At 44.2% G+C, this 15,176-nt stretch overlaps 2 protein-coding genes across 5 annotated transcripts in view; one reads left to right on the top strand and one right to left on the bottom strand.

The window, feature by feature from the left end:
- DOCK1 (dedicator of cytokinesis 1) overlaps positions 1–15,176 on the top strand; it is a 519,930-nt gene that overhangs the window by 171,297 nt on the left and 333,457 nt on the right. For all 4 annotated transcript variants that reach the window (XM_074232174.1, XM_074232173.1, XM_074232175.1 and 1 more), the window contains exons 26-27: positions 4,637–4,764; positions 5,462–5,557. In XM_074232174.1, coding sequence (XP_074088275.1) covers positions 4,637–4,764; positions 5,462–5,557 — 224 coding nt within the window. The remainder of the gene's footprint in view (positions 1–4,636; positions 4,765–5,461; positions 5,558–15,176) is intronic.
- The window catches only part of INSYN2A (inhibitory synaptic factor 2A), a 50,294-nt gene continuing 49,812 nt past the window's right edge, over positions 14,695–15,176 (bottom strand). Inside the window, exon 3 of the mRNA XM_074232177.1 lies at positions 14,695–14,878. Coding sequence (XP_074088278.1) covers positions 14,695–14,878 — 184 coding nt within the window. The remainder of the gene's footprint in view (positions 14,879–15,176) is intronic.

Genomic DNA, 15,176 nt, shown 5'->3' with positions numbered 1-15,176 from the left:
GAATGAGGCCATTGAATGATGGTGGCAGAAGTGTCTCATAGATGAGCAGTATAGTCAAACCTTGCAGAATATAGACTCCTTGAAAAAAATCATCAAAGTAATGTGCATTTATTAAGTACCTACTGTATACCAAGGACTAAACTAGTTGATGGCTCTAAAGAGACAAAAATCTAAACAATTCCTTCTCTTAAGGAATTTATATTTTAATGACAAGAGATACCATGTATGCATACATATACACTCATATTTATATCACCACAATGCAGTCTACATTTATGTACATGTAAGCACACAGAGGTAGTACATGGGCATTTGGTATGTTTGTAAATACTCACAAGTACATCCCAAACAAATTCAAAGTTAACCTTGGGAGGGAAGGTGCCAGTAACTGGGAGGCCCAAGAATATCCCCTGTAGAAAGTAGGTTTTGAACTGAGTTTTGAAGGGAACAAGGGAATCTAGGGAGCAAAGGTCAGAGGGAAGAACATTCCAACATGGGGGACAGTTGGTAAAAAGCTTTTTGGGTTTTTAGTCTCTTGTGTGATTAAGTTCCAAAAAGTATATGACTAGAAAGGTAGAAAGTGTATAAGTTGTAAAGAGATTTAAAATCTAAACAAGGTTTTACATTTGATGGAAATGATAGGGAGTCTCTGGAGTTTACTGAATGTGGGGCAGGAGCTATGGTCAGACTATGCATTCCTTTAGGCTTACAGACTTGAAGTAGGAAAACTCACCTGACGATTTGTAATAGTTGGGATGTGAGATGATATGGGCCCATATCAGCCTGACTGATGAGAGATGCTATGATGCTTGAAATGATAGCAATAGATTGGATATGTGGGCTAAGTGCAAGTGAGGAGTCATGCATGACCCAAGATTGTGAGCCAAAGGGATTGGAAGAAGGATGGGACCCTCAGAAATAATAGGGAAGTTGGAAAGATGGTAGGGCTTGGGGCAAAAGAAACCAGTTTCTTTTTTGGATATGATGATAGGATGTCTTATCTTATTTTAAATGTCCAAGAAGGCTTTGGTAATAGGAGACTGAGATCAAGAGAGAGCATAGACTGGATAAATAGATCTGAAAATCATCTGCATAGACATGTTAGCTGAATCCATTAGAGCTGATGAAATCATCAATAACTTAGGAGAGAGACAGGACAAGACATCTCCATCTAGGAGCCATCTACAAGGGGATGATAATTGGACTCTAGGGAGCTAATGAGATCACCAAGGGACACATTGTAGAGTAATAAGAGATGTCCCAGAACAGAGCTTTGGGATGCACCTGGTTAGTGGGCATGGTATGGGTGAGAAACTGAAAAAATTGACTGAAGTGTGGTCAGACAAATAGAAAGAGAACCAGGGAGATAAAAGTCACACACACTCAGGGAGGAGAGAAGATTTAGGAATGGTCAACAGCTTCAGAGGTTGAAAAGAGAAGCACATTGAGGAATGAGAGAGTCCATAGCTTTGGTCATCAAAAAAATCATTGGCAAATTTGGAAATAGCAATTTCAGTTGAATGATGATCAATTGATGTGCATTTATTAAGCTCTTATTATGTACCAGACTCAGTGCTGCCCATTGGAGAAATAAAGAAAAAAACACAAGATTATCAGAAACCAGTTGGCAGAAAGTTCAGAAGAGTAAGAGGAAAGAAGCAGACAGAGAGCCATTAAATGTTGAGGTTTTTCCCAAGGCATTTGAAAAAAAGGAGAGATACAGTTGTGATTGCTTAAGAATGAATAGAAGCTGGAGATGAACAAAACAGATTTTGTGATCATACAACAGAGAGGGGACAAGTCATGAAGGATACAGTGAAGATTTAGGGAAGGATGATAGGCAGTGGCAGTATTCTGCGGGAGAAGATGGAAAGAAATGAGATGGTGGATGGATCATAGAAAGTGCTGGCTGAGTTGGCGTGGATGAATTCAAGCAAATTTATGCTCACCCGTTAAAACCATGACCAATCAAGCATGTCTTGTTTACCTTGGGTTACTGCTTCATTACACAAAAGTGGGAGGAAGCCATTAGAATATGTTCCTGGTCACTCTTGCCTCCCTTTTTTCCAATGGTCTATAAATCTCCTATTTTATTTATTGCCCTCTGCTCTGGGCTAATGAGGACAGCCTCTCCCTGACCATCCTCGATCTCTCTGGGAGAACAAAGCATTAAAAATTGTCCACAGACTGAAATAAACACGGGACTGGTCTTGCACAAATTGTGAGGGAGGCATGTAGAGGGCTCTCTGGGTTCTTGGAGTCAAACCTTTGATATATTGAGTGGACATCCCATGGCAAATAGTGCCATGAGTGAGAGTGACATGAGATGGGCATTCTGCATACAATCCATGAGATCACTAAACAATTTAAGCAATGGAGAGTGAATGATTGCCTCTCACTAAACACAACTAACCATTACCACACCGAAGCATTCAAAAACTGGAAAGAGTATGGAATCTTTGAATCCCAGTTCACGTCCTTCCCACTTACTGTCTCTGGGATCTTGGATGCAGCATTGAAGTCAGTGGGCTCCAGGTTCCTCCTTGGTCACCAGCATGGCCCCTGAGACTACTTCTGGCTTTAAACCTGGGATTCAGTGAGAGTCCTTGCATTTTACCTTCTTCTATTCCTTTAGGAGGTAGGGAAGGGCAACAGAAGACCTTGGGTATGTCTGCGTCTGTGCTTATTCTTATTCAGAGTGGTTTAACTTGAATTTTAGGGCTAAGATGGTGACCTACATCACTAGGAAGTTGCTTTGCTCCTATTGGACAGTTGCTCAACAATGTTATCCATCCAGTTCTGAAGGCAGTGGCTGCCAAGGTCACACATGCCAGCCATGTGACAGAGCACCCAACATGTCCTGCAAATGTGCAAAGTAATGTTTCTGATGCTGATGCCTTGTTTTGGTCATAACATTGAACAATTGTCTTTAACATGCTGTGAGTGGATGGAAGATGTGGCTGCTGCCCTTAGCAACTAAGTTCAAGGAATTCTGGGCATCTTAGTGTGACCCCTCAGGCAGGACATTTCTAGCAATCAAAAGGACAAGTCTTGACTTTGTTGTCCTGGCTAAGTCACTTTGCCTGTAGGGGTTCTTGGAAGCTCAGCAACATTGTAAGTTGCTAATCTGCATTGGTGGAGGGTCTTTTCTCTCCTGGGAAACCTCATATCAGTGAATTCACAGATCTGCTTCTAGGCCTAATCAAATGTTTAACTGAATTTTTGTATCTTTTATTGTGATCATTCTGAGAGCATGCAGAGTAGTAAATAAGGTGTATAGTGACTTGTATACTGTGGGACCTTCCCTCTCAGAGCCTCATCTCCCTCTTCCATAAACCAAAGGCCAGAACAGGGGTTTTTGATGTAGGATTTGTGCATCATTTGTTTCCTTTGGAATCCTATTTATTTTATGCATTTCAAAGCATGATGCTGAGACTGTATCTCTATGGGTTTCAATGGACAGCCAGAGTGATTCAAGATCAAAAAAATGTGAAGGACCCCTGAAGGAGGTGATTGTGAAGTGACCATCTTCTAGATCCTTCAACCACTGGAGACAGGGCACATTTGCAGAATGATCACTGCCAAGTCAGTCCAGATGTATGGGATGGGGGAAGATTCCCTTGCTCAGTTATTAGACAAGAGCAGCACCCTTAGGGTAGTCAGGGACCTTCTAAGCATGCCTCAAGGGCCTCTTCTGTGGGGCCTGTTCTGATCACTCTCTTTACACTTGCTTTATGCATATTTACTCTGTGTATGATTATATTTATCGACCTAAAAGTTAGAACTCCACCTTGCCGTGGCTTTGGTAGCAGGACTTAGCTCTGCTTCTGACCCAAAGCTCTCTGACAGCGTCTCTGTCTCTCTCTCTGTCTCTCTGTCTCTGTCTCTGTCTCTCTCTGTCCCTCTCTCTCTCTCTCTCTCTGTCTCTCTCTATTATTTTTGATGTTTCTTTTTTTGTACATTAATTCTTTATTTGATCTTTGTGTACCTAGTGTCTCCTATAACAGGTATATAGGAAGCATTTACCAAATATTTGTTGAATGATTTTGATCCTTAGCTTGTACATCTGTAGTCACCTCAGGTCCCTCCATCACTGTCCCCTCCATAGAAATATTATCCCCATTGATAGATGAGGTTGCTGAGACTCAGACAAGCAATGGCTTCACTTGGGCCCTCAGATTGTTACCACTGGTCTCTGTCTGCTACATATTGGGTTTTGTTGTTCTTTTTTCAGACCTGTTTGACTCTTTGTGACCCATTTTGGTTTTTGTTCTTTGTTTTTTGCAATGATACTAGAGTGGTTTGGCAATTTCTTCAGTTCATTTTACAGAGGAGGAAACTGAGGCAGACAGGTATACTATGACTGAGATCAGATTTGACCTCAGGCCTGTGCTCTTTGTATTATGATGTCACCTGGCTGTCCCAAATATAGATGCCCTCTAAATGAGCATAAAAGCAGAAACACTTGGGTCTCATCCAGTGATTTTACCCTGTCTCCCAATGAGTTTTCCTGTTAAGAAAAACATCACTTATGGTCCTTAAGATGTCTGAAAGGAAGAGTCCCCTAAACTCTGCTGCCAAGGTCACGTCTTCTCCCTGCCCCACTCCTAAAGCCCGTCCTCCCCTTTCTGCCCAGACTGCCGGGAGATCCTGCTGCCCATGATGACGGATCAGCTGAAGTATCACTTGGAGAGACAGGAGGAACTGGAGGCCTGCTGTCAGCTGCTCAGTAACATTCTGGAGGTGCTCTACCGGCATGATGTGGTGAGTGGCGGCCCGTGTGGGCTGGCTACCATACTCACACTGGTGAGGGAGGAGGATGCTGGCATGGCTAGGAGGAAGATTTAACTCCCCTCCATTTGGGAGGGGCCTATTGGGCTTGGACTTGTGATTTCATCTGTGCAAGGACATTGTGGTATGGAATCACCTTCATTGAGACCAATGGGCGCCTCATCAGTCACCTGGCTTTAGAGTGTTACCTGGAGAGACTGAGACATTAAACAAGGCCAGGGTCCCCACAGACAGGATGCGTTAGAGGCAGATGGTTGTGCCCCAAGGTTGATTCACTGTCCATTGTACCACCCTTCTACCACTAAATTATGAAGTTACAATCATTGATTTAAAAAGTGATCAAGTCTTTAGATGGTTAATTGGTTAACTAATGAAAGATCATAAAAATTACATCTTTTTTAGTGGATCTGCTCTTTATTTTTAAGATTTACTTAAATCAAATTCCTGCAATTATACAACAAATTATCATTAATGAGCTATAATTAAAAAATGACTTGGACTTTCTTTGTATGGGCTTTTGCTTTTGGCAGAGGCCATTTTTCATCTTGTTAAGGGTTCTAATTGATTTTACTCTTAACTGCTTAAACAGATTTCATAACAAACATCAGGTCTAGAATGTTAATGGTAGTCTTTTGGTGTTGATTGTCATTACTGTATGATTCTTCTCCAGGGACCCACACAGCGACATGTTCAACTCATCATGGAGAAGCTGCTTCGGACTGTGAACCGGACTGTCATCTCTATGGGACGAGATTCCGAGCTCATTGTGAGTGGTTACTGGTGTCAGTTCTGTGTGTTCTGTGTGATGATGATGGAGATGGGTGAGGTTGTTTCTCTGTAATGAATGAATTTAAATATTAATCACTATGAGCAGATTTGATATTTTCATGATTGCTATTGTACAAAAAAACTTAGGGATGTTGGTTTGTTGCTTATTTGTGACTCAAATTTGGAACTCAAAAGGCTGAAGAAAAGTATGACCCAGATAAAATTGCCTTGTTATGTCAGCCACTGGATACTGACCTTTCTCAACTGCCTTGGTGGAAATCTCACATATCATGTTTCTGGATGAACTTGCCTTTCTGGTACTCCAGGTCAGCGGCCAGCAGTCGGCAAATGGCATGGCAGCCCTGGGCTGGATGAAACTGACCCCTTGCCACCAGAAATGGCTGGACAAGGCAGCACAAGGGGTCCTTCAGCTCCTCTCAGAGGAGCTTCATTAAAATGAATAATTCTGGTCCTCTTCATGTTGATCCAAGATCAATCTGCTCCTTAAACTGTACAGAGGTAGAAACCAAATGAGTACTTTTGACTTTTTCACTTTAATGAGTAAAGTAAGTTTCTGTCTGTCTGTCTGCCTGTCTCTCTCTCTTTCTCCCCTTCCCTCCCCTCCCCTCCCCTCCCCTCCCCTCTCTTCCCCTCTCTTCCCCTCCCCTGTCCTGTCCTGTCCTGTTCTTTTTAGCACAATTAGGGGAAAAGCTTTGATGAATTAACATGATTTCCAGGGAATCGGGATACAGGACAAGTGTTTTCTCACCCCATGAATATGGCATGTATGTTTTGGCAATTTGTTAGCTTATTTCTGGGTTTGCTAAGATCATTCTATATATTTCCAGTTTTATTTTATTTTCTTCACTTTTCCTGTAAAAGTAAATTTTTCTTACTCCTAATTTTCTCCTGTTCTTATTCTGTTCTCTGGTACAAAAATGAGTTTTCTATTTTAAAATAAAGAGGAATCTGAGCCAACCCCAGAATGGTTGTGTTTCTAGGATGAAGCTGGGGCCACTTTTGTATTTCTTGGAATGGGCTTATGAATATGTGAATATTTCTGCTTCTTAGTACTTCAGTATTGTTCTGGGTTTGAAAGCTCATTTACCTGGGAATCCTCCCTTGGGGACAGTCAAAGGTTCTCATCCTGTGCCTTTTCCCATGTTTTCATATGTGTTGTGGGCATGTCAGGTTCGATGATATTGGGAACATCTTCTAAATGGTGGCGCTATTTCCACCTTAGTTTGTAGGAGGCATGGAGAAGGGGAAGCACAATGACTGGGCAGTTCTAGGGGATCCAGTCACTGCAACTTAGAATCCTTAAATTGATCAGATTTTTGATCAAATGTTGGCCAAGATCATGGATGAATGGCTTAAAGTTTAGGGAAGGTGGAGGAAGTTTTCACGATGAGCCAGACTTTGCCAGGGCTGGCTTAGAGCTGGAATGGACCTTAGGAGCTGGACAGTGTGAGCCTTTCCTGTTAGATAAAGAAACTGATGATCAGTTGTGTTGATCCTAACTGTTCAGCCTTATCTAGGACTTCCACGTGCTATTTCATCTGACCCTGTGAGTTCCATGCCGTGACTATTATTCTCATAACCTTAGGAGTTGTCACAACTATATTTCTCATTCTAGACTTGAGGAAAATGATATTGAGGGAGGTTCACACAGTTGGGGAGATTCACACTCATGTCTACTTGACTGCCACCTTATTGCCATAACTATAACCTAAGATGCTATGAGGTCAGGAGGTGGGAGCCAGATGGGCTCAGGGATATATATTGGAAAGTCTGGCAGGTTTGACAACTCGGACATCTCTCCAACTGCTGCTGGTATGGAAAATAGTTTGGGTCAAATGGTATAAAACCTCCTTGTTTGCCTTTGGCCTCATGGTAGGAACATGGGTGGCATTGTATAAGCAGCTCATACCCCACTTCTTTAATGAGTGGTCACAGCATCTGCCTGTTTTTCAAAGGGCTGAGTCATTTATCTCTGTGCTGCCCCAAATGGAATTCTCCAGAATCAGCCAATGGCACTGTGTGTCCTGCACAATGAGGTGGCAACCCTCCCTTTGCTTAGTATGCTTCCCCATGCCCTCCGCCAGTGTCCCCTGATCAGGATTCATGCATTAATTGCCTTTTATGTTGGCGTTGTTGCATTGAGAATTTGATTAGGACTGGAAGGGAGAAGGCCCTGACAAGGTGGTGGACCTTGGGCAGAGAGAAACAGGGCAGACGGGCAGGGATGCTGGCAGGCATGCCCTACTGCCGGCTCAGGCAGGCCAGGCACCAACTTCTAAGATCTCATCTGGGGTCCAGAAATTCACCCAGCCAAGCATTCCTTTTAATTGTGGCAAACTGGATAGTAGTTGGGCAGGTTGCCCAGTGGGCATGGGTCTTCTTCCTTCCTGACTCCCCTTAATACCAGTGCCCACCCTCTATTGGTTATCTGCTGGTTCTTGTCTTTACTTTGTTTGGACATGACCTTCCCTCACCCCAGGCATACTTTGGTGGCAGACTCTCAGGGTTTTAGGCATTTCCCAAATGCAGGGGGGGCCCACTGACTTGACTTTTCCAGTGATGGACCCTGGGAAGGGGTCATGGAGGACTTTATGCCACTTTTAGGTCAATTCTGTCTCCATCTGTTTATCCTTCCCCTTCTCCCCCTCCTGGCCTTTCTCTTCATCCTTCACTCTCCCTTTGGCCCCCTTTACATCCCCACTTCTCTCTTACCATGAACCCCAGCCCCAGGCACAGAGAGCAACTCTCTGAAGAATGGTCTTTTCCATTCTGGAGTTGGGGGGGGCACCTGGGGAGGGGCTGAGGGACCCTCCCTGGGTGGGAGAGGGTCCTATTCTGTTTAGATTTGGGAGATGGAAGGCATGCTGCCCTTGCCTGATTTATTCTATTGCCAAGGGGCCTTCCACAGGTTGGGTTGGGAAAAGCAGGTGCTCATCTCTTAGGCCAGCAGCCTTTGTGAGCCCCTTGAGCCTAGGAAGCTGCAGAGAATCATGAGGTCTGTGAGGGTACCCTGGATCCCATAGAGATGAAGAGGTGAATGGAGGGCTGCTCTGTAGGGGCCTGTGACGTGGATGTCCCCCAGGACCCCTGGGCCCTTCCTCCTTGGATGCCCCCCCCCCCCCAGGACCCCAGGGCCTTCCTCCTTTGGTTCCCCCAGGACCCCTGGGCCCTTCCTCCTTGGATGTTCCTCAGGACCCCTGGACCCTAGGGGTTGCCAGGCCAAGTGAGGTATGCTGCTCCTGAGACTGGCCAAGGGGCTGATTGGGGTAGGACATGTCCAGACCCTACTGGTTCCTGGGCTGTGGAGGGGCTGGGGTTAGCTCAAGAAAAAGAGTCAGAAGAGGAAGGGACTGGAAGGGTGAGCAGAAGAAACAAAGAACATGGCAGGAGGTTGAAGAGGGAGCAGCTAAAGTGAGCCTCCTGCTGTCCTGAATGGAGAGGAGGAGTAACTAAAGAGAGAGTGGACAATACACATGCACACATATGTATACATACCTTCACAGATATGTGTATGTGTGTGTATAGGCAAACAAGGGTCATTGACTTGTCCAAGGTCACTCAGCCAGTGTGGGGCTCAGGCCCAGCCCTCTCTGCACTCTGATGCCACCTAGCGGTCCCATCAATGGATGGAGGGATGGAGGGATATGTGGGTGTGGTTGTGCCTGCATATATAAATATATAATATATATATGACAAAAGAGATATGTGTGTGTGTGCCTGTGTATCTATTTAGATATCTAACTATATACAACAAAAGCTATATTTGTTATGTGTGTCTCCCAGACATGCAAAGTAGGTATAATAAATAGCTAGAACATAAAAAAGTGGCCTTATGAAAGAATAAATGTGGCTGATTAAAAATGACCTCTAAATTGCCTTACGAGTTGGGGGACTCTTTTCAATTCTCACCGATCCTCCTAAATATGTTCTTTTTTGGAACATTCATCCTGGGAGGTATTTACATTGAAATAGATTCCTATTTTCAAAGCTTGGTTACTGTATTTCAATATGAAAAAATCTTTTAAGATTGTCAAAGTTCCAAGCCATTTCTTTGCTACTTTTGGTATTAAAGGGGTCATTTTTCTTCCTTTTCTCCAGCAAACTCTAGCAAACATGTAGCTTTTCTCTAATTTTTTTTTGAAAGAGAACATTTCCTGCCTTGCCGTGCCTTTATCCTGCTCCTTGTTTGGCTGCTGATTTTTTCTAACATTTTTGCTTTACTTGACAAGATTTCTTTCATTTGGTGCATGTTTAGGGCAAAGGAAAAACTTTTTATCTGGAATAGAAAACATGAGGACTGATATTCTAGAGAGCAGGGAATGACTTTTACTTTTTGGGGGGCCACCAATACCCTCTCACCTAATGGGCACTGACATGTCTTTGTATTCAGGGACTTAGATGGTTTATCATTCACACTGAAGAGTTCTTTATGATTCTTTCATATCATTTCTCCCATCAGGCTGGGTGTATCTTATAGAATAGATGGATGGAAGAATGGATGGATGAATGAATGGATGGAGAGAAGGATGGATGGAAGGATGACTGTATGGATGATGAATGAATGGATGGATGGATGAATGAATTAATGAATGTATGATTGAATGAATGAAAAAAGAATGGCAGGTGGGATTAGAATGCACCAGAGAATGCAGCATCAGGGATGTTCTGGCATGTCTTCTTGTTGTAGCTGTTGTTTGCCCTTTCCTGAAGAGGTTTAAGGGGAATATGACTGATAAGCAGTCAGTTCCCTCATTCAGTGTTACTGCAATGGCAGGGGCTTGAAGATGGCCCAGGATCATCAATGGAGGTGTCTATGGGAGCACATGGCTCTGAGTTTCACACAATGAATGTGCTTAGATGGGTCTCCAGAGTGTGGAATCCCTGTATCCTTCCCATTAGATCATTACTCAGCAGCTCCAGGATGTGGCTTTTAGTCTTAGATTATCTGGGAGACGATTTAGGTTCTTAGAAACCAATTGTGGACTTAGGAGTTCTTTATTGATGGACACAAAAAAGGTCATCCTTAGGTCTGAATCATCCTCAGTATGGAGTGACTTTGCCCAAGTGATTCTGTTGTAACTGGGATGTTTTGCCTGTGGATCAAAAGTCTCAGCTCCTCCCCAGAAGGCCTGGTCTCTCCCTGCTCTTTCTAGAAGGAGGAGAGTAAGGTGATATGTCTTTGTAGTTAGAATCATGAACATTTGTCCTCATTATGTCATTTGCTCCAATGAAAGCAGCTCTGCTTCATTCTTCATGCAAGATTTCTCCCAAAATGGGAATTCTAGAGTCATGAAACTGGTCCTGCCCTGGTAGACATCAGTGCCCATTTCAATCCCTGGGGCTGTTGGGTGGGTGGGTCACTCTCCCTATCACTCTGCAGGGCTGGAGCAGCCAAGAGCCAAGGGACTGGGTCAGGGGAGACAGAGGAGTGGCAGCTGAGTGAAGGAGAGGAGATTTGTCAGGAAGTGGTGACTTGCTCTCCGTGACCTCCCATTCACATAGGACAAAGGCCCACCTAGGGAGGAGTGGGGGACAGGCCAGGGCGTCAGGGATCAGGAATCACAGTCAGGAGCCAAGTGCTGTTGTGTCTGGGTCTACTGTGTTTGGTACGCACCAAAAAGAGGCAGGAACTTTGGTCTGAGGTGACCGGAGCTGGGGTCCCAGGGGGGAGGGAGGCTCTCTCACTCACCCATCACATTCATTTCATCTAGTCCAGCATTCCAGAGGTGGATGAATGGCTTTAGCATTCCCAATTTCAGGGATCTCAGAAGCTGAAGTCACTAGTTTGTCTGCTTTAATTCAATAACCACTTATGAAGTCCCCACTGGATACAAGTTTGAGATCTAAAGACACAAGGGAATTGTCCCTGGTCTCTTAGAAGTTGACTCACAGGACAAACTTGGTCCCCTAACTTCCTGCAACTGTGGTGGCTTTGGGGAGAACCACCAGGACCATGAAGGGAGGGTGTGTAGCCCAGCACCCCTGCTGTCCCTCCACACCTGGATGAGACTCCAGCTTGCTCCCAAAGTAACTCCTGATAGTGGAAGTTATTTGTGGGAGCCCCCCTCCTCTCTTCGAGCATCTGCTTCAGATGGGAAGGACTCTTGACCCTCTCCTGGCCTCCAGGGTTCATTAGCAGCGGAGAGAGAAGGGTGGGCTTTGGCCCATCTCTGAGGGGAGATATTTGTTTTATGATTTTAGGACAGAACACTTATATCCTCCTGTGGAGCCCTTCTAAAGCCAGACTTGGAGTGGAGTCTGGGCTAAAACAGGACCTGACTGACTCCATGCTTTTTTAGCTATTTGATTTTCTTTAAATATGTGTCATTTTGTTCCCAAATGTTATGCAATGTAGTGAAATAAATGTTATCTTTCTATGTGTTTTTAATAAAAATTTTGGGTAAGGGACATTGCTATCACCAGCTTCCTGGGTAAGGAAAGGCCACATTTTGTATAGAGTCTCAGTAATGGGTCATTGTTAATCAATCTGTTTCAAGAGAAGAAAAGAACTGATTAGTGGCTAATTTAAAATAATAATTTGAAATTATCTTAAAATAAAATTTGTTCTACTTTAATGAAGTTTTATTTAAAGTGAAGTCATGGGCAATGACCCTCCACCATGATTTCTAGTGTCTTTGTCTGTCTGCCTCTCCCTCTCTCTCTCTCTGTCTTTCCTGAGTTGGGAGGCTGCCGTCCCTTCTGCGGGCTTGGGCCTCGGACTCGCCCTGGCAGCCACCACGACCTTTCCTTGGGCCACTTCAGCCCCTTGTGTTTACATGCCAACTCTTGAGAAAGCTGCTAAGATGCCAGACCTTGCCCTGAGATAGCTAGACAACTTCACACAGAAGGGGGGGGGCAGCGCCTTGGAAACATTTTTATAACTTTAATTAGAAACTTAGAAAATACAGGAATCACATTTTCCCCCACATGGAACAATCATACTTCCTTCCTGGCCCCGGGTTGCCTTTCTCACTCCTTTTCTTTCACAAAAATACAATATGGTTTACTTATATACAAAGATTGTTAGCCTTCACCAAGTTCTCCCAGAGCGGCGAGTGGATCATTAGAGCCCCCAAGTCCAAGGGGGTTGCGTGGCCTCTTTGACCATTGGAAACTCATTTTCCTTAGGAATGGTTTTCAAGGTAAGAGCCGCCTGCTTGCTTCAATGTCTTTGTAGACTAAAAATACTTGGAATTAAAATGAATTTAATGTAGAATTAGGTGGAAGCAAGCTCCTTGTACTGATACTCATTCATTCCTTCCTCTCCTTCATTGTATTGATGGTCATTCATTTCTCCCTCTCCTCTCTCCCCCTCTGCCTCTCCCCCTCTGCCTCTGCTTCTCCCTTTCCCTCTCCTTCACCCTCTCCCGTCCCTCTCTTCTCCTCTCCTCTCCTCACTTCACCTCGACCTCTTCTTCCTCTTCATTCTCCTCTCCCCCTCTCTTTCCTCCCTTGCTCTCTCCCCTTCCTTCATTCTTTTCTCCCTTCCGACATTTCTTTCCAGCTTTGCTCCCATAGTTCTAAGGATCTGTGGCATCATTCCTCCCTCTCCTGGTGCAGATCACAGCCCCCTAAAGACTTGGTTGAGGAACCATCTGAATGGTTGCACCTGCACCAATCCTTCGCTCTCCAACGAAGCTGGCGATGAAGCTTGGCAGGGTTGCTCCTTGGCTAGAAGGCCCACTACCCATCGCTGGTGCCCTGTTGTAATGTGTCAGTGCAGTAGCATTCTTGCTGCTGCCCTGGCTCAGTTCCATGAGCTGGTGGCATCAGGCTCTGTGAAGGATGGGCACTTGCCAGTTGTGTGAGCAGCCCCTGTTCACTAGTCCAGTTGTACATAAAGGAGAGGTGAGATCCCTAGTTCCTATGATGATGAGCGAGGATTTGACAGATCAGAGTTAGCGACGACTCGGGGGCTGGTGGTTATAAAAACAGAGCTGTAAAGGTGCAAAGAATGAGTGAAAAAATAAAGAAGATTTCCATTGTCATGTGTAACCAAGAAAGGATTCCAAGTGTTTTTGTTTATTTAAAAAATACCTAAAAACTCTTGATTCACAGCTTTTCCTAAGGATGTCAGTGAGTACAGCTTCCTACTAGATTAAGTGGCGATGATGTTTGTCCGTCGCGGTAGCTAAGCTAAAACACACTGGGTTTCTTTTGGAGATGGTCAGGTCATCGACAGTTGTTACAAAGCTTAACAAACAATATAAAACCTCTGGCTGCTCCGACGTAGGGCCCAGGATGCCTAGGGAACCGTGGTCTCTTCCTTGTCTAGCTCTAAATAGGTGGTTTTCAGGTTCTTGCCAGAATTGATTATTTGGCCTTTGGGTACCAAAAAGATTAAAAATGAGATCTAAGAAAGCTCCGTGTCCCATCACTTTGACCCTGTCAACTTGCAGTGATTAAAGGCATGTCCTGACTTTGGGCGGTTCGTGCCGATTGGGAAGTGAGCAGTAAACGTGTCGTCGGTCTGAGATGAAGACGATGCTCAACAGGAGGTGTTGACGAGACACAGAGATGGGATCACTTGGCTTAACTCTACAGCACATGAAGGCAAATATACACAGAGTCACATTTTAGAGAGGATTCATGGTCTCCGACCACTTGAAAAAAATTGTGCTTTCTCCAGAATTTTGTGTGCTGAAAATTGCACTCACCCCCTGCTTGTTTGCAAAATTAAATGTAAAAATGAAGTCCCGTGCAAACGTAAGGCTTGCTTTTTTTCTTCTTATTAGTATTTCAGAAAAATAAAGGCTGGAAACTAAGTGTGAGTTTCTTTGCTGTGTTCAGAATAACAGCCTGCTCACCGAGACTGGGACAGATCTGGGGGATGGGGAAGGGTTTGACTTGTCTGTCATCTTTGACCATCATCTCCCATTTCCCATCACCCAGCAGTGAACTGCCAACACACATGGGCAAGGTCTGAGGTGAAGCCCTTGCCTCCAATTCATTATCTGTTAAGTAAAAAGGCCTTTTTGGTAAGCGTGGTGAGAGATGGATGTTGCCCCAATGACAGCACTGTTCGATTGATTCCGAACCTTGGAAGAAAGGGAGATCTCAATTCCAGTGTGTTCTCAAGATGGCGGCCTTTTGACTCCAGATCGAGCAGATGGGTTAGAGGAACCAGAGTCTCCATCTTCCATGCTTTTTGGATTCAGTTTTGGATTTTTGCTTGGGAGTAGAGGAGTAAGTCTCCGGAGAGTAAGGCAAGGGTGCGACCTGAGTTTCCTCAATGGGATGAAGTTTTCTCAGAACTGGCTGGAGCTTATCTTCTTGTTGCTTAAAATCCAGTTCCACACTAAAAATGAAAGAGAGGAAGGAAGAAAATGAGAAATACATAGGAGTCAGTCAGCTCAAGCTAATGAAGCCTTTTTAGATTAAGAGGAACTGTTTGTGAGATTCCAACAATACTTTTTTTCCTCAACATTTTTATGGTTACTCGTCAACATCATAGAACAACATGGTAAGTAATTTCATTAGATCGGATCTTCATTTTCTATATGCTTTGGTTTTGTTTAACCTTTTACAAATCTACACAAAACTCATCCTTCCCATATAATCATTCTCATTCTCATTCTCTCTCTCTCTCTCTCTCT

Source organism: Macrotis lagotis, chromosome 4 (genome assembly GCF_037893015.1).
Source record: "Macrotis lagotis isolate mMagLag1 chromosome 4, bilby.v1.9.chrom.fasta, whole genome shotgun sequence".
Lineage (NCBI taxonomy): Eukaryota > Metazoa > Chordata > Mammalia > Peramelemorphia > Peramelidae > Macrotis > Macrotis lagotis.
Note: the sequence above shows the minus strand (reverse complement) of the source record. Positions and strands in the feature narration are given on the sequence as shown.